At 48.2% G+C, this 27,812-nt stretch overlaps 1 protein-coding gene across 3 annotated transcripts in view; it reads right to left on the bottom strand.

Moving 5' to 3' along the window:
- The window catches only part of PAX2 (paired box 2), an 83,805-nt gene extending 56,457 nt beyond the window's left edge, over positions 1–27,348 (bottom strand). The window contains exons 1-3 of one of the 3 annotated variants that reach the window (XM_062580165.1): positions 27,291–27,348; positions 23,608–23,776; positions 22,303–22,500 (exon numbers count right to left, since the gene is read on the bottom strand). In XM_062580165.1, coding sequence (XP_062436149.1) covers positions 22,303–22,500; positions 23,608–23,776; positions 27,291–27,333 — 410 coding nt within the window. In that variant the 5' untranslated portion in view covers positions 27,334–27,348. The remainder of the gene's footprint in view (positions 1–22,302; positions 22,501–23,607; positions 23,777–27,290) is intronic. The other 2 variants (XM_062580163.1, XM_062580164.1) reach the window with 2 other exon arrangements.
- Between the last annotated feature and the right edge of the window lie 464 nt (positions 27,349–27,812).

Here is a 27,812-nt window from a genome sequence, read left to right as displayed (position 1 = left end):
CCTTGGGGATGTCTGGCTCCTCGTCTACTGTTAATCCTTGAAGCACTATTGACTTCACTGGTGCCACGCTGACATAATGCCTGAAAAGGTGAGGGGAAAAGGGCTGCTTGGTTCCAGGTTAGCATGCTCACATCAGACCACAAGAGAAAGTCCAATCCTGTCCTTTTGCTGCAAAGAACATTTCTTGGCTGCACTCTGAGGAGAGGCAGAATTCACAGCAACAGTTTTACTATCTGACGGGCTTAGAGAGGAGCTAGGATTTTTTGGTTGTTTTAAATCAGTGACCCATGATGACACCATACGGTTTTATTTCATTTAATTTGAGCAGAGCATTAACGTTCAGCTTCTAGCAGATCTCTGCCCATTCCAGTTCTGCTGTGTTACACAGTACACATCTAGAAGTAAGGAAGAGGGGTGGAAGGGAAGCAGGGCGAGGTGAAGCTGCGGGCCTTCCGAGGGGGAGGTTTGTGCGAAAGGGAAATAATGGCCTGACAGCTCATCCTGGTGAGCAGCGACTCACAGAGCTTCATGCCGCTGTTGCTCCGGGGGCTGACGGTGGTCAGCCCTATGGGTTAGACTACCTAGCCTGACATCCCAGAATAAATTGCACCATTGGGCTTTGAGAAACATTAGCCCATTTATCCCAGTGGATCTTTGTTAACCCTTTGCACAAGGGCACAAAATCGGCCTGGGAAACTGAACGCGTGCTTAGATAGTTGCTGTGTTCTGTGAAGCCGTGGCTACACAGCCATCAAGACTGAAGCTGGCTAGCTTAAAGCCAGCAAGGTATGTCTACATGAGCTGCAGTCAGGCAGTGACTGCAGTGCAGAAATGTCCTGAGGTAGGTCTTCCTATTTTTATTATACTGAGTTCACATTTGAAGGGCTTTCTTTGCAGTCAGGAAAGCGAGAAATATGTTAAAATCCAAACATCTAGAAGATGTCATGTGATCTACAGAATATGAAAAGCAGACTGGGTCTGGGTCTAGATGTTTGTCATCCTAGGTTTTAGGAAAGTTATGGAAAGCTCCAAAAATAAAATGGGTTCTACTGATCTTGGACTTAGAAACGTGGGCCATGGAGGAGCCACCTGGGTGGCTCCAAGTCCAAATTCTAGTGTCATGGGCAACCGGGGAGCAGATATTTGACTCGCAGCACCCATGAGAATATCCGTTCCAGCAGCTACAGACCTATCAGTCCCCCTCAACAAGCTCATGATCTCTGTGACAGAAGACCAAAAGCCTGCAAGGAAGAGAGCAGGAGGGAGTGTAGGCATCGCCAGTGGCTACATCCCTTTCACTAGTGAGAGACTGATGCAATGAAAACATTCAGATAGCTGTGATACCTGAGGAATTAAGATTATTTTCTGAGAGTACATCTACTCAGCACCGCGGTTCAAAGTGACGACTTCTGTACCTCCAGACCGGCCTGCTTGGGTCCTGTTAGCAGCGCTGCCACGGCAGCGTGGAGCTGGCACCGGGTGCAGCTCTACGAGCTGCCAGCACGCCAGTGACCGCCGCACAGCCCGGGCTGCGGCTGGCAGAGCAGGGCCTGTGCCAGCAGGTGAGTTAAGAAGACTTACAGAAACACATGGGCTTGCCAAGGTTAAATATCTTAATCTGGAGCATGGGAACTTTTAATTGAAAGCTTTGCTTTGAGCCTGTTTTCAGTTATTAAAATTCAGGAGCCTGTGCTGAATTCCTTGTGGACATTCATTTTGATTAACAGAAGACATGTGTGTGCTAGGAAAAGAGTCTTGAACTGGGAGGAAACAGATAAATGCAGCTAATATTCTCAGCTCTCTTGCAAGCCCTTCATACTTGGTATTTTATGTAAAACCTCAGATCTTAAAGATAAGCAATTATGTGCAAATCTCAGCTTTCATTTAAAACCAAGGTATTTCTGGCTCTCACGACTGCAAGGAACAGGTGGGAAGTGGGCCCTGGCTTCTCCCAAAGGCCCAGAACCGGAGGCAAAGAGAAAGAAACCCAAATGCATTGTTATTTACAGTCTTGTGAATTTTACGCTGGTCTTCTGCTTTTGGGGAATATTGACTTAGGATTTTGAGGTCTGGGCAGCATTGTATGTAAGCAGTATTATCTCTGTGTGCTGTAGAGTTCCACAGTATTCACTTGAGTCTGCTAGGGAGTATCCCATTTATGTGGGTTTCACCTTTTATCAGAATCAGGGAATATTTTATAGTGGAAAATGATGTCTGACCAAACTCAAAATAAAAAGAGCACTAGGAATGTGTCAGTTTAGATCTAATGTTATTTTTACACTGAGTTTTAAAGAAGTAAACAAAATTGTGAGAAGAGTTTCAGCCCGATAAGAAAGGGAAAAAAAAATCGTTTTAAAATTACCTTTTTGGGTATATTTGAAAACAAAATTTGAATAATACTTTTTCATTTTATTGAAACAGAAGTTTCCAACTGTGCTGAAATGTGGTTGTAGAAATTTTCCTGAAGTTCTGATTCAAAATAAAAACCACATTGAACAGCTGGAAATTTCTGGAGAAAAGCTGAATCTCTCTCCTTCCTGTTCTGGTCCTAATGCTTTTTATTATTTACTCCTTGCTCTGTTATGTTGCTAACAGCCAGCCACAGGCTTGTACTCCAGGGTGCTGGGTGCTACATACACTTCCAGTATACAGTTGTTGCTCATCTCAAAATAACATAGTCTAGTTTTCATATTAATAGAGCAGAGTCATACTTTTATAACCAGAGGACAAATCTGGAGCCAGTCTGCGTGACTCTATGTAAGTCACAAACAGGTCTGAAGTGTCAAGAGTATGAACTATATGTCAGTTTACGTATGTGCTGTTTGTGGGCTCACAACACTTAGCATTTGTCCCTTAGCGTGTTTTAATTTATCATATGATGTTGTGCGTACATGTTTATTTTTGCCTATAGATCTATATTTATGACTGTGACTATATGTAGTTAAGACATTTGGGTCACATATTATATTCAGACCCCATGAAGATCTAATAGACGTTTAGTTTAATAAACATTTATTCAACCATTACAGTTTTTAACAGAGTTTAATAGGCAGATAGGCTGTTCAGATCTGTGGCTTATAACCATCAACAGCCAGCTATATTGATGTTTTTGTAGAGCACCCAGCACAGTTATTACAAATAATAAGTCATAATCATCTAGAACTCATCCATAGCAAAGCTATAATATCCATTATGTAATATCTAACACGTATTAATACTGATAGATGATTTAGGTGGAACCTCGCGACATTGTAAGGCTCATACTTCTGTAGGTTTTTGCATAGTTGTATAAATTTGTGAGTGCAGGTCTGCTGTATTTTTGAATAGCGTATCTGGCATCCATTTAATAAACTGCAGAAGCATGTATTTTTGTGGGCCTTGGACAACCTGGCTATTATCTACATGACGTTATGTTACAACTGGGATGGCAGGTGGAGAGTACCCTGGACTCTGAGTGCCACTGTTCTTACTCCGTATAAATACAGTCTCTGCCTGTAGGAGTTAGCAGTGTCAGGGTTTACCTGCGTATGGCTATGCAAAATAACTAATTTGAATTTACTGAAAGTGTGAGATTAAAATGGTCTAGTTAAACTACATTACACCTCTGACTTCCTTGTTTGGAATTAAGACAGCTTTAATTTAGTTTAGCTTAATTCACTTCGGAAATGAAGTAAACTAAATTGAATTTAGGACACTTATATTTTGAATGAGCATCCAAACAGCATTTTAATGGTTTTAACCAATCCGCTTTCAAAGTTAATTCGGATTAATTTTCTTGCTTGCCTCCGTGTAAACGACCCCATTGCCTATTCTTTCTCAGTGAAACCGTCTCAGCTGAGACTCCTTCTGCAACTGTCCACTGACCAGCGCCGGCCCAAGCGCAGCAGAGCCGAAGCCGCCGCGCGCGCGTCCTCGCCCCTGCGCCCGCGCGGGCGCCTTCGCCGGCCCCGGAGCTGCGGCGGCGGCACCTGCCAGAGACCCGCCTGGGACTGCGCGGCCCAGCGTTTGGCACACGGGGCCGGACACTGGCTGGGGTAGATAGAGGAGAGGTACCAGAACTGATTAACACCATCTGAAGACCTGAGCTGTGATTTTTAATTGTTCGAATGCTACTATTTAGGCTTTTGCAGTGGAATACGGTATTGTTTCTAGTTCTGGGGGGCTGCAAGATAACCTGTCAGAAAATCATGATATTCTGGAGAACTTTGACAGTTTTTATCCAGTTGCATTATTTCAAAGCAGTCTGAATTAGGTACTTGTCCACCTAATGGATCAGCAAACTTCCAGCTATAAATTAACATTTATTTCATTGTTTGATTCGACTAAGCGTAGGGACAAGATCTGGCGCAATAAGGATTTGTAGGTACAGGAGTGCAGAGGGACAGAGGCAATGGTATTTAGCAAACTATACTACTCTTACATTTCCTTTTGAATATTTTGTAGTCTAAGAAGAGAGAGGGTCCGTAAGGTGGCCCAAATATTTTCTCTTGCCATTTTTTAAAGGGCAATTGCAAAATCAACCATGAACAAAGCAGTCAGAGAAGTATCTCAGAAGCATATTTTTTCATGCACATATGTTAATATTTTTAAAGCATAATTATGGAAATTTCAAACTTTTCATTACCTTGCTTAAATTTAAAACCATCCTGGGTATTTGGTCAAAGCATATTTTAGTAAGAAAATGCTGTCAAACATTGTTTATCAGAATGCAAAAAAGCCCTTGAAAATTTGCATTTTGGAAAATCTCAACTCAGATAAAACATCTGCCCAAAATCTTTGCTAAAAATCTAACCAGACAAACAAACCAACCCCCAAACAAAGCAAAAACCACTTCCATCTCCCGAGCCATCAAGTACTTCTTGATTACACGGTTAGGCTGTGTTTTTGTGCCCGTGCTATTTTACAGAGTTAGTGCTAATGAATAAATGCTGTTCGACAGATAATACAGTCTCAGATCTTTGGCTGGTGTAAATTAGCGTAGCTTCATTGAAACAGTTACCAGTATAATACGATAAGGAGACAGTCCTATACATTAATGTGCTTGCACAGAATGTATTTCTGTGTATCTAGGTATCTGTCTCTACAGAGCTAGCTAAAGAGATACCACTATAAGTAAAATACAGATTTGCAGCAACACATCAGTTTGCAGGACTTTTTCTGTACAGCGGTGTGGATAAACATCTCTGTAAGGATATGCTGATGTATCAGTGCGTGCATATGTGTTGTGCATTTGTACATACGTTCATCTGCGTGTATGTCAGTCTGCAGGTGAGTTCTACTTGTGCGCGGTGATCTGCCTGCAGTGCTTTCTGAATAGCAATGAGCTCAGTAAAAGCACGTGTGTATTTGTATGTGCATGTTCATCTATCTGCATGCGGGTGGGCGTGCGTGATGCGGGGTGGGGTTAGCTCTTGGGTGCGTTTACGGAGTGCGTGCCTGCCCCCCCGGGAGGTGGATGGCTCCTTAGGCTGTGCTCACTGGGACCGCGTGTTCTCAGTCCCTTGAAAGGCAGCGTCTTTCAGCAGCGCGAAGGCTGGTGGGCATCGGTGGCCTGGATCCTAATCCCGCCGGTGTGCTCACGGGCCCTGTGACTCCGAGCCGGCTGTTCCAACTCGCTCTGTGCCTCAGTTTCCCCTCCTGTCTCTTTCTCTACAAAGACTGCGGACAAAGACTGTCTTTTACTGCACGGCTATGTGTAATGCTGTGCATGGTGGGGTCCTGGGCCTGAGAGGATCTTCTGGTGTTACAGCAGTGCCTGACAGCAATATTCCTCCCTGCGTGTGCGTGCGCTGGTGTTTCAGGGTGTGGGTGTACATGTGTGTACTTTGGGGCTGGCTGCTTATGCTTTTGTGGAAGAGTTTATCTCCCCCATGTATGTTCAGAGCAGAGGGAGGTGGAAGGGAAGGAGTTACTAAATGCCAAGCGGATATGCAATAAATCCCATTGATTTTACAAACTCCAACTTGTCTTCAATCTCTTTCCATTCTTTATCCTGGGGGCATTGCAACAAAACCCTATTTTAAATACCTTTTCTTCCCCTTCCCCCACTCTCCCTCCTCCCACTCCCCCAAAAAAGTGTCAATAATTTATTTGGATTTTTAACTTCGCTCCATAACAGTTGTTTGACCTCCTGACTTGTGCGAGTCACATAAATTCTGGGACTTTATTCAGGAGCCATGTTCCTGCTATTGAATAAGCAATTTGGGAGGGTGAATTAATGACTTGTGCTGTTGCTGGAAAGTCCCTGAAGAAATATTAAAATTGCTTGCAGACTGAATCAATACTCACTGAACACCCAGCATGAGGACCTAGGCTTTTTAATGGCTACAAACAGCCGACTTGGTCCAGGAAGGGGAATTCCTGTACTCACAGTGCGCGCGCGCGCACGCACACACACACACACAGTCTTGCCATGTCCTCTCTGTCATTTTCAATAATAGACAGTTTTTAGACACAAAACCTGGTTACTGCTCATGCCTCCAGTGCCCAGAAAAAGACTTGGGAGATGGGGAGGTGGGTCCGCTCTCTCGCTGCCCGCAAGAGCAGGCAGGCCTTGCAAAAGCTGGCCATTGAGGCCCCGTTTAAGTGCTTGGTTAGCACGCCCTGGCAGAGCCTGAGAGATGCAGGGAAGGTTTCTTGTGGTTCTGGTGTTGTGAACGTGTTTAACGTGGGCGCTCGACTCTATTCCCGTGTGATGGGGAAGGACACTGGTGCTGTGGTATGTTTGTGTGTGCTTTGGGAGGGAGTTTGCTGTTGTGCTGAGGCCTGACTGTGAGAAGATTCTGTTGCTTTGGGTATTCAGGAGCGTTTGCATCCTTTCATAGTGTGGACATGTTGCATTTATATTATTCAGTGGGTTTCGCTTTGCTGTATTGGTTTGTGTTACGGTGAGTCCTGAAGGCCACGTGCCCGTGCTTGCATTAGTAGTGACTGCAGTGAGCTTTTGGTTATTGAGCAAATGTGTCACTTTGCTATATGGGTGTATTTCAGAGGCTGTGGGTGCAATCCTGCAGGGTCCTGAGTGCCCTCAGGGTCCACTGGCCTCACCAGGACGCAAATACGCTCTGGCTTCAGGGTCCTACTGCTCACTGCTCCCCAGACCGACAGCAGCCAGACTCTGCAGGCGCGCGAAGTTCAGCGGTCGGCCCCTCTGCCAGGGGTGGGTTTTGCGGCCGGAGCTCCCCAGCCCGCCTCGAGAGCGCGGCCCGCGTGCTTCGCCGCTGTGGTCTGGAGTGCCTGATTTGTATTCACTTGTTGGGCAGCTATTATTGTGCATTAACGCCGGGGTGGGTGTGCTTTGTGCGACCGCATGTCCGTTCAATTGATCCCATCAGGATTATTTTGTAATTGCGTGTCTCTGTGATTGAGTTAGTGTGCATTTCAGGGCTCCTGTGTATTGAATAATGATGTCAGGCATTGGCTTGTTTGGCTGGGTAATGGCCTCTCCTCGGCGTCGTGAGTGAATGTGTCCTTCTCGTGTTTCCCTGTGTCGGCTGCGCCGGGATCGCTCGCGCTAGGTGATTCCTTAAGGCGCTCACATGCAGTAGGGAGAACGTCCCTTTGGTTCGCGAGCCCTCCGTGCCGGGGCACGTGCCGAGGCTGCCTGGCTGGCGAGGCGCGCAGCGCCGCGGGGCTGGCCGCCACGCCGCCCCGTGCTCCCGCGAGCGGTCTGTGGCCGCTGCGGTGTCTACAGCTCGGTGCGCGCCTCACATGCTTACTTCTAAGGCTAGTAAGCCTTAGAAAGAAGAGATCAGCTGTATTTCTAAGGCTACGTGATGTGTTTAGATGCGTGTACCTCCTGGCATGCTTCTGATCTAGGTGAGACTTGTCAGTTACATTTTTGAGCAAGTCTCCATGTCCGAAGTTTCTGGAGGCAAGACTCCACTGTGCCGTTCCAAACGGATTTGCCTGCATCTGTGGAGATCTATAAATGACTGCATAAGTCTAGAGTGAAGCACACATGCCTTTGCAAGGGTCTTCTTGTGTGGCTTTCTGTATGGACACACAGAAGGGCACCCGTGTCTGCTCGCAGATGTGTGGGGTGTGTGTGTGGCTGCCTGAAGATGTTCACGTGTCTGCACTGACCAGGGTCCTTCATTTATACAGGAATGAATGTGATTCTGTGTCAGCAGTGTTTACCTGTAAAAATATGTACTAAGATGTTTTAAACGTGCCGTGAATCTCTGGGTTTCTGAATTGCACACGCATTGTGCAGCAGTGCCCCGTGCCAGTGTAACCACGTTTGGTCACTTGAAAAATAAACAAGGGAGCTCAGTTATTTTTCTGCTGATGATTAGGTGTCATTGCTGCATGGATTTGTTTGCTGTGTGCAGGCAGTGTGGCCCTAGGACCATTCTGTGCTTCGTGAGGCGTCAGGATATGGCCCAGCTACAGTCACATCCAAAGTCATGGCGTGGACTACAAAAGGTCAAGAAAACTTCCCAAGAGAGCTCTCAGGTGTATCCTGTCACCAAAACGTCCCATCAGGAGAAGGCTTGTGACCTCTCCCAATCGGGTCATCTCGACTGCGGGGATTTAGCAAGCCAATTAGTTTAGCTAATATTTCTCAGTGAGGCTGCTAACAGGTAGCAGCTCCTTTACTCCTCCTTGCATTAGCTCAAGCCATGTTACTGCCTCTGCCTTCTCGTTTGGGCTCTCCCACTCTTTCCCTCTTCCTCCTCCGTCCTCCTGCCTGCCTTTGACCTTGAGTAGGTGACACCATGCTTAGCCCACCCACTGCTTTACCGGCTCCCCGCTCCTCGCAGCGGGGTAGCAGTACCGCGGGGTAAGGGGGAGAGGAAGAGAGAGCAAGAGAGCAAGTGAGAGAGAGAAGGAGAGAGACCTGTTTGGAAGTAATTGGAGGCTGTTAAATGGAGGAGCCCAGCATATCACTCCGGTAATGGAAATAAATTCCATTGTATTTGCATTTTAATTTTCCACATAAACAAAGGCCCGGAGTGTGCTGGCTTCGCCAGAATCACCGGCCAGAATTTAATTAGAAATGAAAAGTTTATAGGGTCCTCTTTAATGCGATTAATGCACAGTTAACATTTATCACATACATATGCTGGAATCGCCTTTTTTAAGCAACCATCGGCCATGAAATGAATTTCTTTTCAACTTTTTTAGCGTGTGTGAGGAAGGCTGTCTCTGGTGAGGCGGTCCAGTGAGCACACTCCTGACAGCTTGGTAAACTGCAGCCCGCAGAGGCTTAGCAGCCCCCTTCCTCACTGAGGAAAGTTCAAGGTGGCTTAGAGGGAAGCATGGTCTAGTGGTTAAAGCCTGAGGTTGGGAGTCAGGGGATCTGGGTTGTATTCCCAACTCTGCCACATGCTCACTGCATGACTGACTTGCTCTCAGTGTCTTGTTTCTCTGGGTGTTAAAAAAGAAATCAGCTGGAAGAAGATATCTCAGCTGCAGACCCCTGGGTGTCTGAGGCTCTCCAGAAACTTGCCCAGCCTTGCAGCGTGGGGTCTGGATTGGATCCTGTGCTGTGCTGACCTCTCAGCTTGTCTCCCCGGGCCTGGGCTTCCCCGCGTGGGCTGCGGCGACGGCAGAGCGCCCTGCAGAGCGCTGCCGCCCACACGAGACCGCGGCTTCTGCAGGGACATCTCTGCGCAGCCGCTCGGAGACCCGCGCAGCGCTGCCGTCCGCGCCGCTGCCCAGCCCGCCTGCCCTGGCTGCCTGCACGTGCCAGGCAGAGCCGATCCCTGCGGCAAGGACGCGTGCGGCTCTCGTGCTGCCCCTGCGACACACACGCACCTTCCTGCCACGGGGCGTCAGGCGAGAAGGAAACAAGCTGTCGGCGTGCAGCGTGGGGGGAGCCCCGGCGGGCTTGCCTGCCGTGGAGGGACCTGTCCTGTCTGCTGAGGCAGCTCAGATGTTTCTTAAGTGGATCCTCCCATGCTGCTTTAGTCCAAAAAAAACTGCTAGGGACAGCTCGAGAGATACTGGAATCACGAAGCCTGAACCACAGATCCTAACATAAACCTCATCAAGACCAGCTCCTGGCCCTGCCTTGGGTACGGGTAATTACTCCTCCCTCATCGCGAGTGGCTCAGCTCCCATCAGTGCTTGTAAAAAGCTTTAAGCTTGTCTGCTGGTGAGCACCACGAAAAACAAGTCTGTCTAGACAAATTATCAATATCTTTCCCTTGCAGAACAAGGCACTGAGATAAAAGATCAAAGGTGAACATCTCCCTTAGGAGCCTGTGCCCACCTGCCAGATCCAGGTGGGCATCAAGCTTGTCACATCCCTACCTCCTCTTGGCTCCTGGAGGCCACTACACTGCCCTGTCCCCTTCCTTTCCATTACCACTGCCAGCATCCCCATTGTACATTCGTTTTTCCACTTGCCCTGCTCTGGCAGCCCGGACAGACAAGGGCCTAGAGCCACCCCCCAACTGCCATTCTTCCTTTGCCGGCATGCAGACAAGCAGAGCAAATAAACCAGGCCCATGGGCACACGGCGTTAGCATGTTAGGAACACAGCAGGGAAGGAGGAACATGAAACCTCTATTGATCCCTTGAGGAATGATGTCCCTTCCTTATCTTATCAGATTCTCTTCACTCTTCAATTATAGTCTGTTGAAATTGGCCTCTTAACCCAAACAAGATAACCTGGGTAATGAGGAGAAGAGTGTGAAGGGAGGGGAGAGAAGGGGAGAGGAGAGGAGAGTCCAGTGCATTAAACTATGTATACTATTAGAAATACCTCCTCTAGCATAACCTCTTTCACCTCCACTGTCGCCAGGTAGCACCTTCTTGCAGCCTGGGTCCTCTATAAGATACACTAGCACACATCCACATCCTTCTGAATACATGAGACCGTGTACACACGTTCCCTCAGACGTGCTAGGTGCCCCAAACAGCAGGTCCATACATGGCATCTCTGTGCGTACATGTACGCGCTCCACCACGTGCCTTCCTTGTTCACACATCTTCCATGATCACCTGCCACTCCGCCACAGGCACGCTCACAGGCAGGTTTGTGTTACTGACGCTGCCCGTCTCACCAGATGCATTTTCCTCAGCATGCTGGTGATGTGGCTTCCACATCACTTTGTCCAGAGGCCTACACAAAAGGACTCCTGACAAATACACAGGTCATCGCTAGGCACCCGCGTGCGCAGCTGTGCACAGCCACAAGCAGTGAGTGCACCACGCTGTGGCCCTGCCCGTGGGAAACGCGGCTGCTCCGCAGTCATGCAGAATCGTATACAGAGCCCCACAAACCTAGGTGGGCTTCCAGAACTGCATAGCACCATGCCTTTGCTCGCCCCTGTAACTCCCAGTACATGACTGCAGAGTTGCAACGTTTTTTCCTTGGATAAGACTATTCTTTGTCCTTACACAGACCAGTAATATGTACATTCAGATTCTTGTGATAAGTCTATACTCCCAGCTGGAGTTGCCCTAGTGACATGCCCACGCTCCTCCTCGTACACATGTCATGGGGTATAGGGCAAGTCTAACCCAAATATCCATTACAGAGCAGGTTGGTGGAACAATAGGGGCTCGACGGTCTTGCCACACAAATGCATGCGGGTTTCCGTGCTCAAATTACTTCACAGTGCACAGAATGATGCAGGAGCACATTCAAATGATGCAGAAGGTGCTTTCATTTTGGAAAGGTGGTGCTCTAGGCAGCACAAAGGTTTCGTTTACAAGGCCGGCACCCTCTGCATGCATTTTTCTAAAGACTTACTCCCCACGATCGCCTTACCCCTTGCCTTCAGCTGTGCCAGGGTCGTTTCCCTTCCACTGCCTGTGTCCCTGTGCCACCAGCTCTGCTGGTTTTGCCTGCTGGGCACCAAGCACCTATCTGTCTTAAAGAGGCAGTCACCCATAACTGTATAATTTTCTTTAAATACCACTGCAAGTCACAGAAATTTATATAGTCCACAAAAGGGTTAGGATCACAAAAATCACATTTTTATACATTTACACATGTGCTCTTACGTGCAAACACACAGACACACACATGCAGCTCCTCCCTGCTCAGCAGCTTGTATACCTCACCAGAATTCATGCACAGCCAGATTCACTTACTCTGTCCCCATCCTTTCCTTCTCCCCCTGCGCAGACCCCTGACACAGGCACACACATAGCCTGAAACTGTTAAAGCCACATAAGGGAGCTGGATGTCAATATTGGATGGTCCCTCTCTGTGCCTTGCTTGGCGTGGTGGCCACCCTGCTCTGTGTGAAAGCACAGCAAGTCTGTTCTCGACAACAGTCAAGGCAGATCTTCCTCAGCCTTTCACTCCATCATTATCCCTTGCCCTTTCCTCCCATCCACCCCACCCCGCGCTGGTAGCTCTGCCTCTCTTAGAGAGAGAGGCACGTAGTCTCTCTAAAACTTGAATTTTGCTGTTTGTTCAGTATGGAGAGGGAATTTGTGGCATTATTCATTTTCCACTCCACCTCTGCTTACTCTGCCTTGGTCCACTTGTATCCTGGAAATACACTTCCTCTTTGCACTTACAGTATGCAAACATGGATCCTTTTTCCTCAAACATGCATCCTTCCTTTCCTCTTTCCTTATTGATCTCTAACTTCCCCATTAATTTTATATATAAATGCATATATGTGTTTATGTGTATATAATTTATGTATAAATGTATACATTTTCAAGCTTGAAAGCCTAAATTCAAACAACCAAGAATGTTTTTCTGAGCCTAAATTTAGGCAAATATTAACAGCAGACACTATTACATAGCCACATTATGCTGCAATTTTCTGTTTTAAAGGTTGACTGACCAAAAAATGTTCTTAAAAGAATTTTTAGGAAAGTATGACTATGTTGAAAGGCAAAAGCCCCTTTAAGAAGTGCCCAAACATTAGTGCCCAAAGACTCCATCACAATTTAAAGAGAGTTTGAAAATGGGCGCGGGGATAATGAAGTCTCCCTCATATTTCAGCCCAGCCTGAAGAAACAGAAGATCTATTAATGAAAATGAGGTCTAGCTCCAGGAATCAAAGGGCTGGGATATTAGCCCTCCCTACCTAAAGCGATTGGTCCTGTTCTTGTTGCCAGAGCCATCTAAACTACCCTTAAAGTAGAGGTGGCAAAGAGCATCCTGTCTGGCAGATACGTGAGAGTTTCATCTGCGCCTTTGTTGTCTTGTCACATTCTCTGCTTTTCCTGTTACAAGTTATGAGCAGAGATCAATTTACTTTGCAAAGTATGGATACCTCCCCTCTCAACTGAAATACGATGATGGGCATTTTGATGGGAGCCCATAGCTGTTCCTGAGATGATTTGCCTTCCAACAAGAGACAGAAGTTTAGGCCTGTGCCCTGAAGTCTGCAGAGAGTGGAGGCTGCTCCCCTTGGAGGAGAAGAGGCACTGCTCAACATGCAACCAAAGGAATAAAAATTAAATTGGCTCCCATGAGAGAGGAATTAATAGAGGCAAGCTCCAGCATTTCTCTGCGCGAGTATGTGTGCGCACGCATGTGTGCCTGTGTTTGCGGGGTGCTAAAAGCACTGGGAATGATATGCCATGCAAATTTTAGAGCCACTATGGGAATGGCAGAACTAGGGGATGAGAGCAGCCAAAAATGTCCTACTTCTATTTTTCATACAGGCAGAGAGAAGTCCCCAGCATCCCCTTTCACTATTTAACAGTGAGGTTTGGGTAAATGTTTCATACATAGCATTTTCTAGAAAGCGTATCTGTGAACTCACAGTCCGTTAGCTCAGGCTTTTGGCACATCACTCTCCCTCCTCTCTGTCAAAACTAGTACACACATAAATCCCAAGCCAGACGGAGGACAAAGGAATCTCCTTCCCTGGCCACACAGAACTCCCGCATATGCTTCCTTTAGCTTCCTAGCACTTTGTGTCACCGCGTATGTGCCTGCCAGGAGATACATTTTCCCTGCCATGTACCAGTTTACTCATATGTAATATCCAGCCAACAGGCAAATTTCCCCAAAGATGCATCTGCATTGTACTCACAGTCCCCATAAAAATGACCTGTAAAAACACGCAGTATGACTCTACCCTTTTTCCTTCCGCGTACCAACCTCCAGGCACATTGACCTTTCCAATTTCCTGACTATCTGTGCAAAGCTGCCCTCTACACTCCTCCTACCCCATCACTCCTCCTCACATATCTGTAGGGACGGACATACTTTGTCCGGACACCTCTAACACATCACGCGTATGCCCTGTCGTTCTTCACACTCCAACCACAGCTAGTTCTCTCCTGTGGCTCCAGTGTTGAACTATTGTGTTGTCCCTTTCCCAGCAACAACGGGTCTAGTTACAGGGTTATTGACTGGTTTTCTTGCAGACAGATGGATCTGCCTTTGGTCTCCCCACCAAAATCCAGCTCTGTATGGGCTGATTGTCACGGCTCTAGGGGTAGGGTTTCACCAGGAGACCACCCTCCATGCAAACATCCTTCACCCAGGCCACGGATGGTAATAAATGGAGTCAGGCTGAGCCGTAATAAAAGCAATTGAGTGGGTTACCTGTGCAGACATGAGATTTATACCTCCTCATATTTGCTGTGATTGTTTTATTGAGTTCTCAGTGCAGTTAGGATACCGTTTATTTATTTATTTATTTGCCTACTTATCGGGGGAGAGGCGGAGGCTGTCGCAATCTAGCTAACGTTCACCCTTGATCTTGTCAGATCGGAGCCTGAAGAGAGAGCTCTTCAGTTTTGCTCTGCCTTTTGCTAGATTCAGCTTTGGTGCATGAGCCCTGGCCAAGTCTCTCATTCCTTATGACAGATAACGATGTTTAATCTCTAAAACCATGAGGACTGTCTGAACTACAAGCCTAGCAGAAGTTAAGAGGATGGCATGGAGAAAAGCACATGTGCATACATTGATTTCCTAAAAGAATCTTGTGAAAGAAATTCCTATCTATGCAGTGCCTGTTTTGGGCAGTGGGCTGTGATCTGTGCCCAGAGCCGCCTTATGCAGTTGCAGTAGAAGTAGTAAGCCCCAACATTGCTTCTGACTCTGTCATCACATGTGAGCATTCAGAAATATTAGCAGGTGCAATTGATCAGAAATGAATATTTGTAAGTGCAGTCTGAGGAGTTTGGAAACCAAGAGATTAGATTTGTGATTTTCAGCTGGGTAGATAGCCATATAAGTGCTACAAAATCAGCTTGCAGTTACTGGCACTGGAGAAAATTGGAGGCTAACGCTGAATATCATACTGTCTAGTGTTTCATCATGAGCCTAACAGTCTTTGTTGTTGGCTTTCCAGCTCTTCTAGCCAAGGGACAGCATGAGAATTACAGTTCTCATTTAATAAAGTATGTTTCCAGTGCTCAGGGGTATTTGGGGATCTTGAAAGGGGGGCTTTCTGCTCCCTGAAGACACAAAGGGCTGTGCTGTTAAGGTGTTTTAAAAATCATTTAATGTCAGATACCCAAATCCCTTTAAAAACTTCAGGTAGAAAAGTAAAAACAAGTAAGAAAAATCCACCTTGTATTACAAGTGCTCATGATTTTTATGCCAATCTCATGATTTTGGGCTCAGTCTCAGCGTTTTTTTTAACTATTGAAACTGGTAAATCTGTCTATGTGTGTAGACTGCAATGGATTAACTGAGATTACAGTGGAAAACTTCTCATTGTCATTAGCTCTCAGTTTAAAGAATGATTGTTTGGGTGCAAAACTCAAACCTTTCCGACTGCCTTTAAGAGTTATAATGATCACCAGAGTCATCTACACATGGATGGGATTTCCTGAAGCCCTAGTTAGCTGCACTGTCAGGCTGATGACAGATGCTTTTGAAAGTCTCTTTCTTTCCATTTAAAAAGAGCTTCCCTAAAAGTGGGATCCCTAAATATAGTGCAGATTGTAAATAGTGAGCCAAAACTGTTTGAATGTCGACATGCCTTCATTAAAGTCCATGTCAGGTTAAACTTAGTGAAGATCTGGCTGTGTTCAGCTGTTTTGAAGTATAATCTTTTTATTCAAGTAATACAGAAATCATTTGTTTGAATGGGCTTTAGGATCAGAGACAGTCTTTTGGATATATTTGGTATATAGTTGTAGACATGCCTTTGTTTTGTATACCTTGTGCGTATATCGTACCGCAGAGGGTCCAGCTGGTCTACTAGAGCATTTTCTGTCTCTTTAGCCAATGCAGGAATATTTCGTATAGGATGTTTGCTTGTGTTATTAATCCCATCTAGTTATATATATTCAAAAAAGTTAGGAATTCCTATGGGATGCAATTCTATAACTTAACGGAGCTCTCTATGAAGAGATTCCTTCTGCTACTATTTAAATGTTTGCTCTCTTACTTCCCTGCCTTCATTCCTGGCTATACCGCTTTGTTTAAACCTGAATAATTCCTTTCCTTTTGGAGGGGCTGTGCCCTTCAGATCCCTGTATTGTTCTCACCACTTCATCATTGCTTGGCCAAGTCGCTTATATTTTCTCCTTTTTCCTCCCAAAGTTAAATGGTTTTTCACATATTAGCCATTCTGGTACATGAGGTTTAGCTCTGTAAGACTCATTCACCCAGTGCTGAAATGCAGCTACCTCTGTGGCAGAAAGCAGCAATCACTTACTAAATGCAAAAGCTTGAAAATGTGTAACTTCTAATGAAAATCAAGCTTTTTTACATCTATACAAAAAGGAAGGATTGGCATTTTTAGATGATAAAGAGACTGATGTAGTACCAAACTTCTAGGTTCACAGATCAGGAAGCGCAAGACTTCCTAGTCACAACAATACTGCATCTGTTCAGCTAATATCTGCATCACAGGAAAATTAGAAAAAATGTGACTAGTTTATTGGAGTTATCTCCATACAACCTTTCAGTGGCCAGATATGAGGAATAAGACAAAGAGGAATGCTGTGAGCATTCATTTACTCTTTTGGCTGCAGTAACATTGTCTGTAACCTCTGCTTTATGAGCCTGTCCTTTATTTGCAATGATGAAAAGATGATAATACCAGGTTTGTGTCTGATGGAAAAGAATTTGAGTTTAGAGGAGTATATTCCTTATAATGAAGCCCAGTGTGACCCAGTTGCATTCTTTGCTCCACTGAAAGCGGCTGGCAATAGAAGTCTTTTACCCTGAGAGTGTACCCTGGTGCAGGAATTCAGTGGAAACCTTGGACTCAGCATCAGCTGAACGGGAGGATCCCTGCTAGGATCCCGAGTTGCTTCTGTGTGCACCAAAAAGTGCCAAATTATGAGACCTGGTAAATTATGCTGGGTACTGTCAGACAAGCCTTCCTCACTCCTGCTCTCCGCCAACCTGTTGTCAGTCAGAGGCTAATCCAGGCTACAGGGCCAGTCTAATCCTTGCCTTCTCCATTGAGAAAACCGACCGTGTGCCTGCTGAATCCTCGCGCTGGTGATAGGTTTGTGCGACGCAGACACTTGCTCACTGTGAACTGCGCAATTCGCCTGGCTTCCACTGCAGACCACGCAGTTTTCACTGCTCTTGGTTACTATGAGCAAACTGAGGTTAGAGCTGCTCTACGCTCTTCAGACTTCCCCCCTAGAATCTGTACGTATCCTCCCAGGCTTCCAGATTTTACATACTGTTTGGTGGGGAAGGTAGGGAGAGATTCAGCAGTGACACGGCTGGGGTGTCCTTTGGGGAAACGCTCAAGCTAGGCTAGCAGGGAATGACTCAGAAAGCTGTTTGCCTAAGGTTGGTTTCTTCCGCCTGTGGCACAGACCATGCCCTGATGTGCCAGCCTTGCTCCAGCCGCGGCTGTCTGTCCTGAGACACTACGTTTACCTCAGCCGAGGTTCTCTTCAATTGTATCTCCCTTGCCTGGGCTAAAGCCTTAGCTGATGTAAAACAGCATAGTTCCAGTACTGAGCTTGTTGTCGTTATATGTTGAGCTCTTTATTGAAGGATTGACTACACTGATTTTTAAAAGGTAGCTAAATACTGTTCTTTTCCTGTTACAGGTATTAAAACTACCACATAAGGAATCCTTCTGATAGACCAAAATCAGCCAGAATGTTAACAGCAGAACTGGTAAGAGAAACCTGATCTCCTAGTATGCCATTCTTTGCTCTAACAGAGATACAACCCTGCCCATGGCCACTGAAATTGGTCACAGGCTCAATATTTCATTGTACAGTAAGCATATTTCCTTGGCTATTTTAATATGAGTCAGTGTGTGTCTCTACCCATAGGTATTTATAAAAAGCACATAATTAATGGAAGCTTTAACTAGGAATCATTAGCCAATTGTTACATAACATAACAGAAAACATATCCTCAAAACCAGGCACATGACACAAAAAATTAATGTATACTTGATACATAAGAGAAGATAGAGAATACCCCTGATGGCCTGACTGAGATGATATACCCACTAAACTCCATTCTCTGCCATGGGTTAGTGGATCTACTCTCAGAAACCCTCTGTCCAGGGTGTACCCAGAAGGCTGACCGTACTATAGCGTAACTCCATAATCCTTTGGCCTTTGCATTCCTTGTAAAAGAACAGACGGAGAGTCCCAAATACTGAACCCAAGAGAGCTGAAATAGTGGGACAAATTGCCTGTGAGTGGGTTGTTCTGCTCTGCATTTGGGGAAGTGCATGGAATTTGTATATTAAGAGACACAGAAAATAATGCTGCAATTACAATAGCTATTGCCTCTCTAGCTGCACAACCATGCGTCTACGTCCTGTACGTGCCTACTCCCGTCCTACTAAAGCTCATGGTCTAGTTCAAAAGATTTTGCTCAAGCTGGTTATCTTCCCATGAAACCTGTATTCTTAGGCTAACTGTATGCGCTGCAAACAAAGCAAAAATTCTCATTAACATCTGCTGCCACCCTCATTCTTGGGAGGCCACCGCAAGGCTTACAGCAATGCGTAAATGAGTCCGGTTGAAGTGTTCTAACTTAGAATGACCAAAGATAACTTGTCTATAGTATATGATAGATGGAAAGGTTCTCTTAGGACACACCATGCTCCAGAGAAGCTCCAGAGAAGTAAGCACTAATTGCTCACCAAAGAATTAAGAGCTTCTTTCACTCAGCTGCTTTTCGATTACATGCTGCTTATGTGTGTGTATATTTACATGTATATACGTATGTGTATATATATATATATATATATATATATATATACACACACACGTGTGTATGGGTGCGTACATGTACATAATAGTTTTATAACATATAGTACCTACTGTATGAAATGGGGACTGGAAGGCTCCCGTAGTACAAATAATTGCTTTGTCTTGATTCTGACAGTTTTTATGTGCTTTACCTAGTAACTAATACACTATCTTGATTTTTTGCTGTCATTAAAGCAAGACCACCACATAGCAGAAGGATTTTTTGATGAATCTTGGGGGAGTAGTTACAACTTCTTTTTTCACTATAGCTTGTCTATATTTTGCATTTGCATGAGTTTGGTTTCTGACAAGTCTCAATACCGTCTAAATTACGTTTTGCCCCAAATGCATCCTGATATCTGCAGTGCATTGCTGACAGATCAGTGCAATGCAGGCACATATTCTTCATGTACCACAGAAAATATTTAATGAAAATATGGTTTAAAAGAGATTTTAAGGAGAATTGAAATTGTTATGTTTTGTAGTCTTTCACCCTAAAGCTTTTGTTAATGTTAGACTAAGCCCCAGAAAGAAAGAAAATAAAATGTAATTAATACATTTTCAGAACTTCTTGAAATAACCAAAAGTAGCTTTTTCTATATACATGGAGCTTCCTGTTTTTGAGTCGAATATTCACTGTCTTTCTAGGGACATAAATAACTTCTCCTTTTTCTACGTAGATCTCATTCGTAGTCTCAAGATATTAAACCCCTCACAGAAGTAGATCTAACAGTCCTGGATATTGGGCCAAGGCAGTTTTGCGGAAAGTCCACATTTTGCGAAAATACAAAGACAGATATTTCTAGCAGATTGGTTTTAGAAATTGGCATCTGTCTGAAGCTGCTCAGAGAGTCAGTGTTAGATTAAGTCCAATTTACGATCATGCAGTAGGTAAGGGGAACACAAAGGAATGCGCGGTTACAAATGATTTACCCAATTCTATGTGTTTACTTTGGCAATGGGAGACAGCAAAATGTATATTTGAATTGTGAACTTAGACCTCTCCTTGTGTTTTGTAAGCTGGTTACTGATTCCACGGGCTCGGTGGAGCTCGCATTACCCTCCGTGGCAGCAGGACTGGGCCCTTACACGCTCACTCCTTCCTATTCTGCTGGAATTTTTTCGCAGCTCACTGTCCTGTTCTCGGCCAGCACAAACTTGCAGATTTTCTGACCTGTGATATTATGGGCTCATTTCCTCACAGATTTGGGGTTTGGGGAGCCCCAAGCAAAGGTGAGCACTGCAAAGCTGAGCCTGAATTTTTAAAAGGAGTGAGGAAAGCCTTAATCACATGAAGCCAAAATGCTCCTGTGCCTTGGTGACTACACACTCAAAAGCCATGACAATCTGAAGCAAACCTGGTGGGTCACAGCTGAGCCTCTTTAATATAGTAATACTTAGCAGTTACAAAGCCCTTGTCCTTTTCAAAGCATTTTATAAATGCAAACTAGCTGACACCTGTTCTCTCCTCCCTGTGAGAAAGATCAGTCTTTGTTTCCAGGAGGAGGAAAGTGAGGTACAAGCGCCCGGACCCTGCCGCAAACTGGTGGCAAAGGCAAGAGCAAAATCTGGCTCTCAGCCTCCTGCCCAGGACATTGCATCCCCGATGGAAGGCATCGGGTTCAGAAAGCACGAGGCTGCGGCGTCGGTGATGCTTGGACACTAGCGTACTTGGAGGTAGAAGTCTGTGTGTGTCAGCCCCGTGTTTCTCGGAGAACGGTATCCCGTTCCTCCGAAGACCCCACAGCCATTCCTCTGGGCTTCCCTACCGCTGGCTGAATTCCTCGCAGGCATAGCTGGTGTCCTTCCACAGCTGCCTTTGTAAGGTGTCTGAATGTCAAACTGTTATTATTTCAATACCTGACTGAGAGAGTAACGGAGACCTGGAGGTTTTTTAGGAGGGTGTATAATTAGCCGATCAGTATTATGTTACCCTGTTCATAACTTAATAACCATTTTAATACAGATGGCACACACAGGGATAATTTCCTAGGGTAGCCTAGCAGTATATTACAGAGACAGTGTGTCTGAGGGAATCTTCCTTAGCCAAGGTACATTCCACTAGCTAATTCTACCTGCTGTTTTCAAGATGATTTGGGATAATTCCATATCATTTGCAAAATATTAAAACCCATTTATATAGGATGCCAGAGTTAGAAATACACAGCCTGAGTTATTAGACATATTTTGATAAATCTGCTATGAAAAGCACAAGACAAAAAATACCACTGTGTTTTCCCTGCTATTTATTTTTGTTTCCCTTGCTATAAATACACGAGGTTTTAAAAATCTGTCTAAACTTGTTATATATCAAAAGGGCCAGCATGCTGACTTGCGCATTTTTTATCTATGTATGGTCTACAGGAGGCTGCACGTATGTTTGAACATACACTAAATACATTTATTTGAAGGGGGAGCTCTGTATTTGGGACTATGTGCAAAATCTCCTGTGCTGTTACTCTATTAGTGAGGCATCTCATGTATTCTTACTCTATGCTGTGCCTGTTTCTACTCTTTGCAAATGTTGCACGCGTTAGTAGGGTCCTAGAGGTTGTATTTCTGTGGCCGTAGTCAGTGTGTCAGCAAAGATGTTACACCAGAACAGCGTGATTACTTCTACCGGGTGCGTGACAGCGTGCCTGCGTTTTGCCAAGTGTGAAGGTCTGATGCGTGTTGCATCTGAATGTCCGTGTGAGCAGTCTGCGTGTGCTGCAGTGTGTTAATACTTGATTACAGGTATCACAGCCTTTTTTTTTCCCCTGCATCAGTCATTTTGTACCTGTCATACGGTTATTTTTGCCACCTCAAGCCCGAGACCCTCCACCACCAAGAGTCCCACCCTAGCAGCGGGGGAGAGGCGGAGGGGAAACGGTTAGTGCTGAATCGACGCTGCTGGTTTCCAGCCGCCTGCGAGGGTCGGGGGCGGCCGGGGGCGGCCGGCGCAGGGCCCGTCCCGGGAGCGGGGCCGCCCCCGCGGCGGGGGCTGCGGCAGCTTGTAGTCCTCAAAGCCCCTCCCGCAGCCCGGGAGGGGGCCGGAGCGACGGCCGGGAAGCGGCTCCGCCGCGCCTCGCCGGCGGCCTCGCAGCGGCGCTGCCCGCGGCGGCCGCGGGGGCGGCGCAGCCCGTCCCGTCCCGGGCCCCGTCCCGGGCTCCCGCGGCGCTCGGCGAGGCTGTGTGGGGCCGTGAGGAGGCGGGCGGGCAGGGGCTGCGGGGTGGCTCTTACCTGTTTATGGAGGAGACGCTGGGGACCGTGTCGTTGTCGCAGATGCCCTCGGCCAGTAGCCGGTCCCGGATCTCCCAGGCGAACATGGTCGGATTTTGTCTCTTGTACTCGGCGATTTTATCCACTACTTTGGGAGTCGCCACTTTGGGTTTGGAGCCGCCGATCACGCCGGGCTTGATGCTCCCCGTCTCGTAGTACCTGCCGCGCCGGAGCAACAAAGGAGCGCGGTTAGCTGCCGTGCCCGGCCGCCCCGGCGCGCCGAGCCGCGGAGCGCCCCGCGCCGCGCCGTCGGGCCGCGCAGCCGCCGGGGCCGGGGCCGGGGCCGGGGCCGGGGCCGGCCGAGCCGCGGCCCCTCGCCGCGGCCCTCTCCCGCGCTTGCTTTTGTCTCGTTGGCTTCCTCGGAGCCCCTCTTTGGCCACTGGCTTTCGGGGAGCGAGAAGCGCCGGGTTTGCGGTGCTCCCCGCGCCCACGCGCGTTTCAGGCCCGGGGATCGGGAAACGCAGCAGAAACCTCCGCCGGGGCGGCCCGGCGGCGGCGGGGCGGGGAGGGCGCGGGAGCGGCGCCGCCGGGGCTCGCCGCCCCCGGCCTCCCGGCCCGGCCCGGCCCGGCCCGGCCCCGCGCGTTTCTGCCCCGCGGGCGCGCTCGCTCGCCGGTACGGCGGGAGGGCGCAGGGGGCGCGGGCTGCGCAGTGAGTTTGCTCCGTGCCGGGGCTCTGCGAAGCGGGGTCTCGTGTGGGGCGGCAGCATCCCGCCTCCCTGCTGGCCATTAGCTACGCTCACGACAGCGGCCCTGACACGTCCTTTGCAGGGGCACGGTGGTGCCCACGCCCACGCAGCGCCCACGCAGAGGCGGGTAGCGCCTGCTGACATGGGCGCCCATCCGAGCGGCCGGGCTCCGGCCCGCCGCTCCCTCCTCGCTCTGCCCCGGGGGCTCTTTCACACCATATTTGGTGGCGTTCGGTTACCACGAGTATTTCTTTATTTGCCCTGATGTTTGTTTGTTTGCTCGTGTATTTTCTAAGGCCGCTCACGGATTGCTGTGAGTTGTTTTTACTGGGGTTTTTTTTTCGGTCTTTTTTCCCTGACCCCCCCCCCCCCCACCGGCCCTTTCCCACCTCCCGCCCACCCCTCGCAAATCGCTCCCGTTCCCCGGAGTTCGCAGACCCGCGGGGGCGGGAGCTCCGCCAGCCGCGGGCCGCAGCTCCCGGGCGGCGCCGCCGGGCGAGCGCGGCGCGGCGCGGCGGCGGGGCTGGAGCTGCCGCCGGCGCGGGGAAGGGGGGGCGCCGGGGGCCGCCGCTCTCCTTACCTGCCCAGGATCTTGCTGACACAACCGTGGCTGACCCGCAGCTGCCGGGAAATGTCACAGGGTCGCACCCCCTGGTGAGCCAGCTCCACGATCCTTTGTCTCACCACATCAGGTAGGGGCCTGCCGTTCACAAACACCCCCCCGAGCTGGTTCACACCCCCGTGCCCTGCTGGGGAAAGAGAAATAAAAAAAACACAACAACCCACGCACACCAGAAACAGACCGTTAGTCGTGGATTCTTCGCCACTCGTACTGCAAAATCTCCAGTGACTAGAGATGGATGGAGGTGATGGCTGAGGGTCGAAAGGGGGAAAGAGGAGGCAGGAGAGAGAGAAAAGGAGAGATAGAGAGGAGAAAAAAAATGAGAGAAACAGGAAAAAAAGAAAAAGAGAACGAAGGAAACAAAAATAGAGATCGAGAAAGAGAGAAAAGGGAGAAGGAAGGGAAGAAGAAGAAAAGAAAAAAGAAGGAAAAGAAAAGGCGCGAGAGAAAGAGAGAAAGCGGAGGCAGAAGAGCGGATTTTCCCGAGGCAGGGGCTCGCTGGGGTTTGCCCCTGGGCCCGCCGCCTGCCTCCGGCCGGCGAGCGCCGTGCCCGAGCGGGCGGCCGCGCCGGGGCCGCTCCCGCCGCCGGGCGGCGAGGCGCTCCCGCAGTGCGGAGCGCGGTGCTGGCGGCCCGGGCATGCCCGCTGCCGGCCCCGGCCTCCTGCTCTCCTGCCTTCGCTCACCCGTCTGCTTTTCTTGCCGCGGTTTTCTGTCAAGACCGTTGGCGAACCCGCCCTCCCCCAGCCCCAGCCCGTGCCCCGCACGAGTCCTCGTCTCCGTTTATTTTCGGCTGTGAGTTGAAGGGGTTTAGAGGCAGAGCAAGAGAAGGAGAAGGAAATGGAGAAAGAGAAAGGGAGAGAGAAAGAAAATATTTTGTGTCCCTCAGCCGGTATTCGTTTACAGACAGACCCTCTCTCATCAGATTTCGATCTTTAAGGGAAAAATCCTCTAGTAAAAAAAAAAAAAAAAAAATCGAACAGACTTTCACCGTTCCCTTCTCCCTCAATCCAATTCGGGGAGAATTTGAAATGCTCTATTTTCCCCTGTTCCCTCCCCTTCCTAAACAAAACCTCGCTTTCTCTCATGTAGGACTACTCTGTCTCTTTTCCCGAATCATCTTTCTCCATTTGGAGAAATAAACTTGGGGAAAAAATAACTATGCACCTGCTAAGTGCTGGCTGGAGGACTTGGGTGTGAGGAGTGAGGGGGAATGTCTCCTCCGGGGGCTGAGCGGAGCTGGGCTCCGTGCGCACCGCTTGCACCTGAGCGTGCTCTGCGCTGGGAGCGGGCGCAGTTGGCGTGTGCCGGGGCGTGCGGGGAGATGCACATTTCCAGGCGGGTGCAGCTTCCCTTGCGCTGATACCCGCGTGTCTCTATCTCCGGAGTATCCAGCTGATATAGCTGTGGAGTGCGCACTGTATTAAAGCTTTCCTTTCGCGCAACCCTAACGTTCCGTATCTTCCTTGCAAAGAGATCTTAGTTCCTTTTTGCAGTTTGCTGAAAAATGATCTGTTTGTATTTTCGCTGAGGTTTTTTTCTCCCCTGCTTCTGACACTGACTTATTGGCTCTGAACTTAGTGGAAACTCTCATTGCCCTGCGATCGATCCAAGTCCTTTCGCACAAATAGAGTTTTTTCCATCTCCCTCACCCCTTCGCTAGCACCTCAGCATCTCCCCTCGCAGCTGCCTTGGCCACGGAGCCGGGTGGGTTCCCGGTCCCTTCCCCTGGGCCCGATGAGCTCATGTTATTTGTTGCATTCTTTTGTTGCACTTTCGCAAAACATATTTAGGGTCTCAGGGGGGAGGGGAAATATTTATCTTTCTCCGCTAAAACCTGCGGGTGTATGTTACTGTGCGTTTTCTTCATTTGTTCAGAGCCCCTTCTGCACATGTTGCCTCTAAAGTTACAAGACAGCAATTTCTTCGGCAACTCCATGATAAATAATTCAAAGCACCTTTGATAACTCGCATTACAAAGTATTAAAAGGCAACAGATGCAAAAAAGATTAAAAATTAATAATTCAAATTATTGTACCCAGGGTATTTTTTTACTGGAGTTTATTTTGCTCTGCACTATGCTTTTCGAAGGTTATTTCTGCGGGAGCAGGAAGATTTTTATGTATATTTATCTGTGTGAATGCCGGTGTATGTATATACATATACACACTCGATCATACCGTTTTCGAACAGATTATATTTTGCTGTCTGTCCGTGTATCAGGAGTCCGCGCCCATATGTATTACAATTGCTTACTAATACCTAGGTAAGTAGATCTAGAAAGACATTTTAGGGAGCAGATCAAATGTTGATTTTTTTAAAAAAAATATCGAGAGCCAAAAAAATGTTTATGAATTTTATTGGAGTTTTTAAACGTCAGTGGCTCTGTTGTGAAATGTCTCTGCCGGCTGCCTACATTTTCCAAATCAAACTGAAGGCTGAATTACTGCTATCATTTCTGACAGAATGTCGCGCCGGTGAAAACTAAAAATAGTGTCTAATGCGCGGAGTATTTTCTGTTAAAGGTGTTCGAAAATTAAATCCTTAAATTCTAAGCAATATATCTGGGAACTGATTAATTTTGAAAAACGAAGACGGTTACCCACATCCACATTTTGAGATCTGGTCTTTTATATTTCTGCGCCTGCCTTCGCCTCACAAAATCGGGATTTTATAGACTCTAATCATTTTAATTTTATATCTTTTGGGTTTGTTTTTATGCAGCGGGCAGGGCGTGTCCTCAAAAGTTTCAGTGTCAAAAGTTACAAATTGCTCTTAATTATTCATTTCCTGAGTCAATATGGTCTCAATCTCGGATTTATATTTGTATTTTCTTTAATTTAAAGCCAGGAAGTATTTTTTTTTCTCCATGCGGTGGAACTAAAATCCCTGAAAAACTCCTTATTACAGCCCCTGAAATCTTTTCGCTTTCCTTCGTCCCCCTCCGATAGAAATGTTCTCGTAACTGCAAGTATATGGCGAATCGACTTCCCTGCATGCTAAGAATGCATTTAAAATGCACATCGGGGACCTGGTAGATGAACCAGGAAGGACTGTGACTTCTTGGGAACCTCCGAAAACGCCAGATTTCCCAGCCATACAATTGTCCTATTTTTCCTGCAGTCCAACCTTTAACCAAACCAGGGCAAAACAAGCGCAAAACAACCGCTGACCAACCCGCCATTAATTTGAATTGGACGTCTCCGCTCTGTGCGACTGAAAACCAAAATCAGAGCAAATCGCATCAGGTCGCGGGGTGGGGGGGATCGTGGTTTTGCACACACGCCCTCGCCCCGCGGGGCCGGAGCGGCGTTGGGGCTGCGAGCAGACGTGGTCAAAGCGGGACCGTGACACGGAGTCGGAAGGAGCCCGGGCTGCCGAGCCGCGCTCCGCGAGTGCCTCCGGGAGCGATGCGGTTTCTGCGCGTTTGCCGCCGCCCCCGGTCCCGCCGCCGCCGCCCGGGACCCCGCGGGCAGCCGCGCTGGCGCTGCCCGTCCGGCCCTCTCTGTCCCCCGTTTCGGCGAGACTAGCGCTGGCAGGATGGACCTGAGGGAGGATCAGGTGAGGAAGAATGGTTGGGGAAGGAGGAATGGAGGGATGAGAAGGACGGAGAGCAGCGGAAGGAGCCGGGCTCCAGTACTCACGGTGCATTGCTGAGAAGGGGTCTGCCTTGCAGTGCATATCCATGGGGAGGCAAAGGAAGGGGAAGAAATCGGCTGAAGCCGCCGTGTCGCCTCTAAAACTCAACTTCAAGACTTAGGGGAGAAAAAAATAACAAAAACAAACCAAAACCAAAACAAAAACAAAAACGGCACAGGGAGAGGAGAGGAGAGGAGGGGAGCGCCGGGGCGCGCTGGCCCCCTGCCCGGAAGAGCGGGGAGCGAAGTACTTTCCGGGGCGGGCGGGCAGCGCCGGCGCGGGCCGGGCGGCGGGGCCGGCCGAGTCAGCAGAGTCCGAGGGAGCGGGGGGCAGGCGGCGCCGGGGGGCAGGCGGCTGTCATGGCTGGGGGGCTCAGCGCATCGCCGGCGGCGGGGAGGGGGCGCCGGAGCACGGCGCGGCGGGCGGGCGGACGCGGCGCTCCCTCCTCCCGCCGCTCTCCAGGTGCGGGGCTAGTTCAGTTAAGTTCAAAGCGGAGTAGCAATCCCCGGGAAAGGCGGCCGGGCCGG

Source organism: Rhea pennata, chromosome 7 (genome assembly GCF_028389875.1).
Source record: "Rhea pennata isolate bPtePen1 chromosome 7, bPtePen1.pri, whole genome shotgun sequence".
Classification (NCBI taxonomy): Eukaryota; Metazoa; Chordata; class Aves; order Rheiformes; family Rheidae; genus Rhea; species Rhea pennata.
The sequence above is the reverse complement of the archived record's forward strand: the minus strand, read 5'-3'. Positions and strand labels throughout refer to the sequence as shown.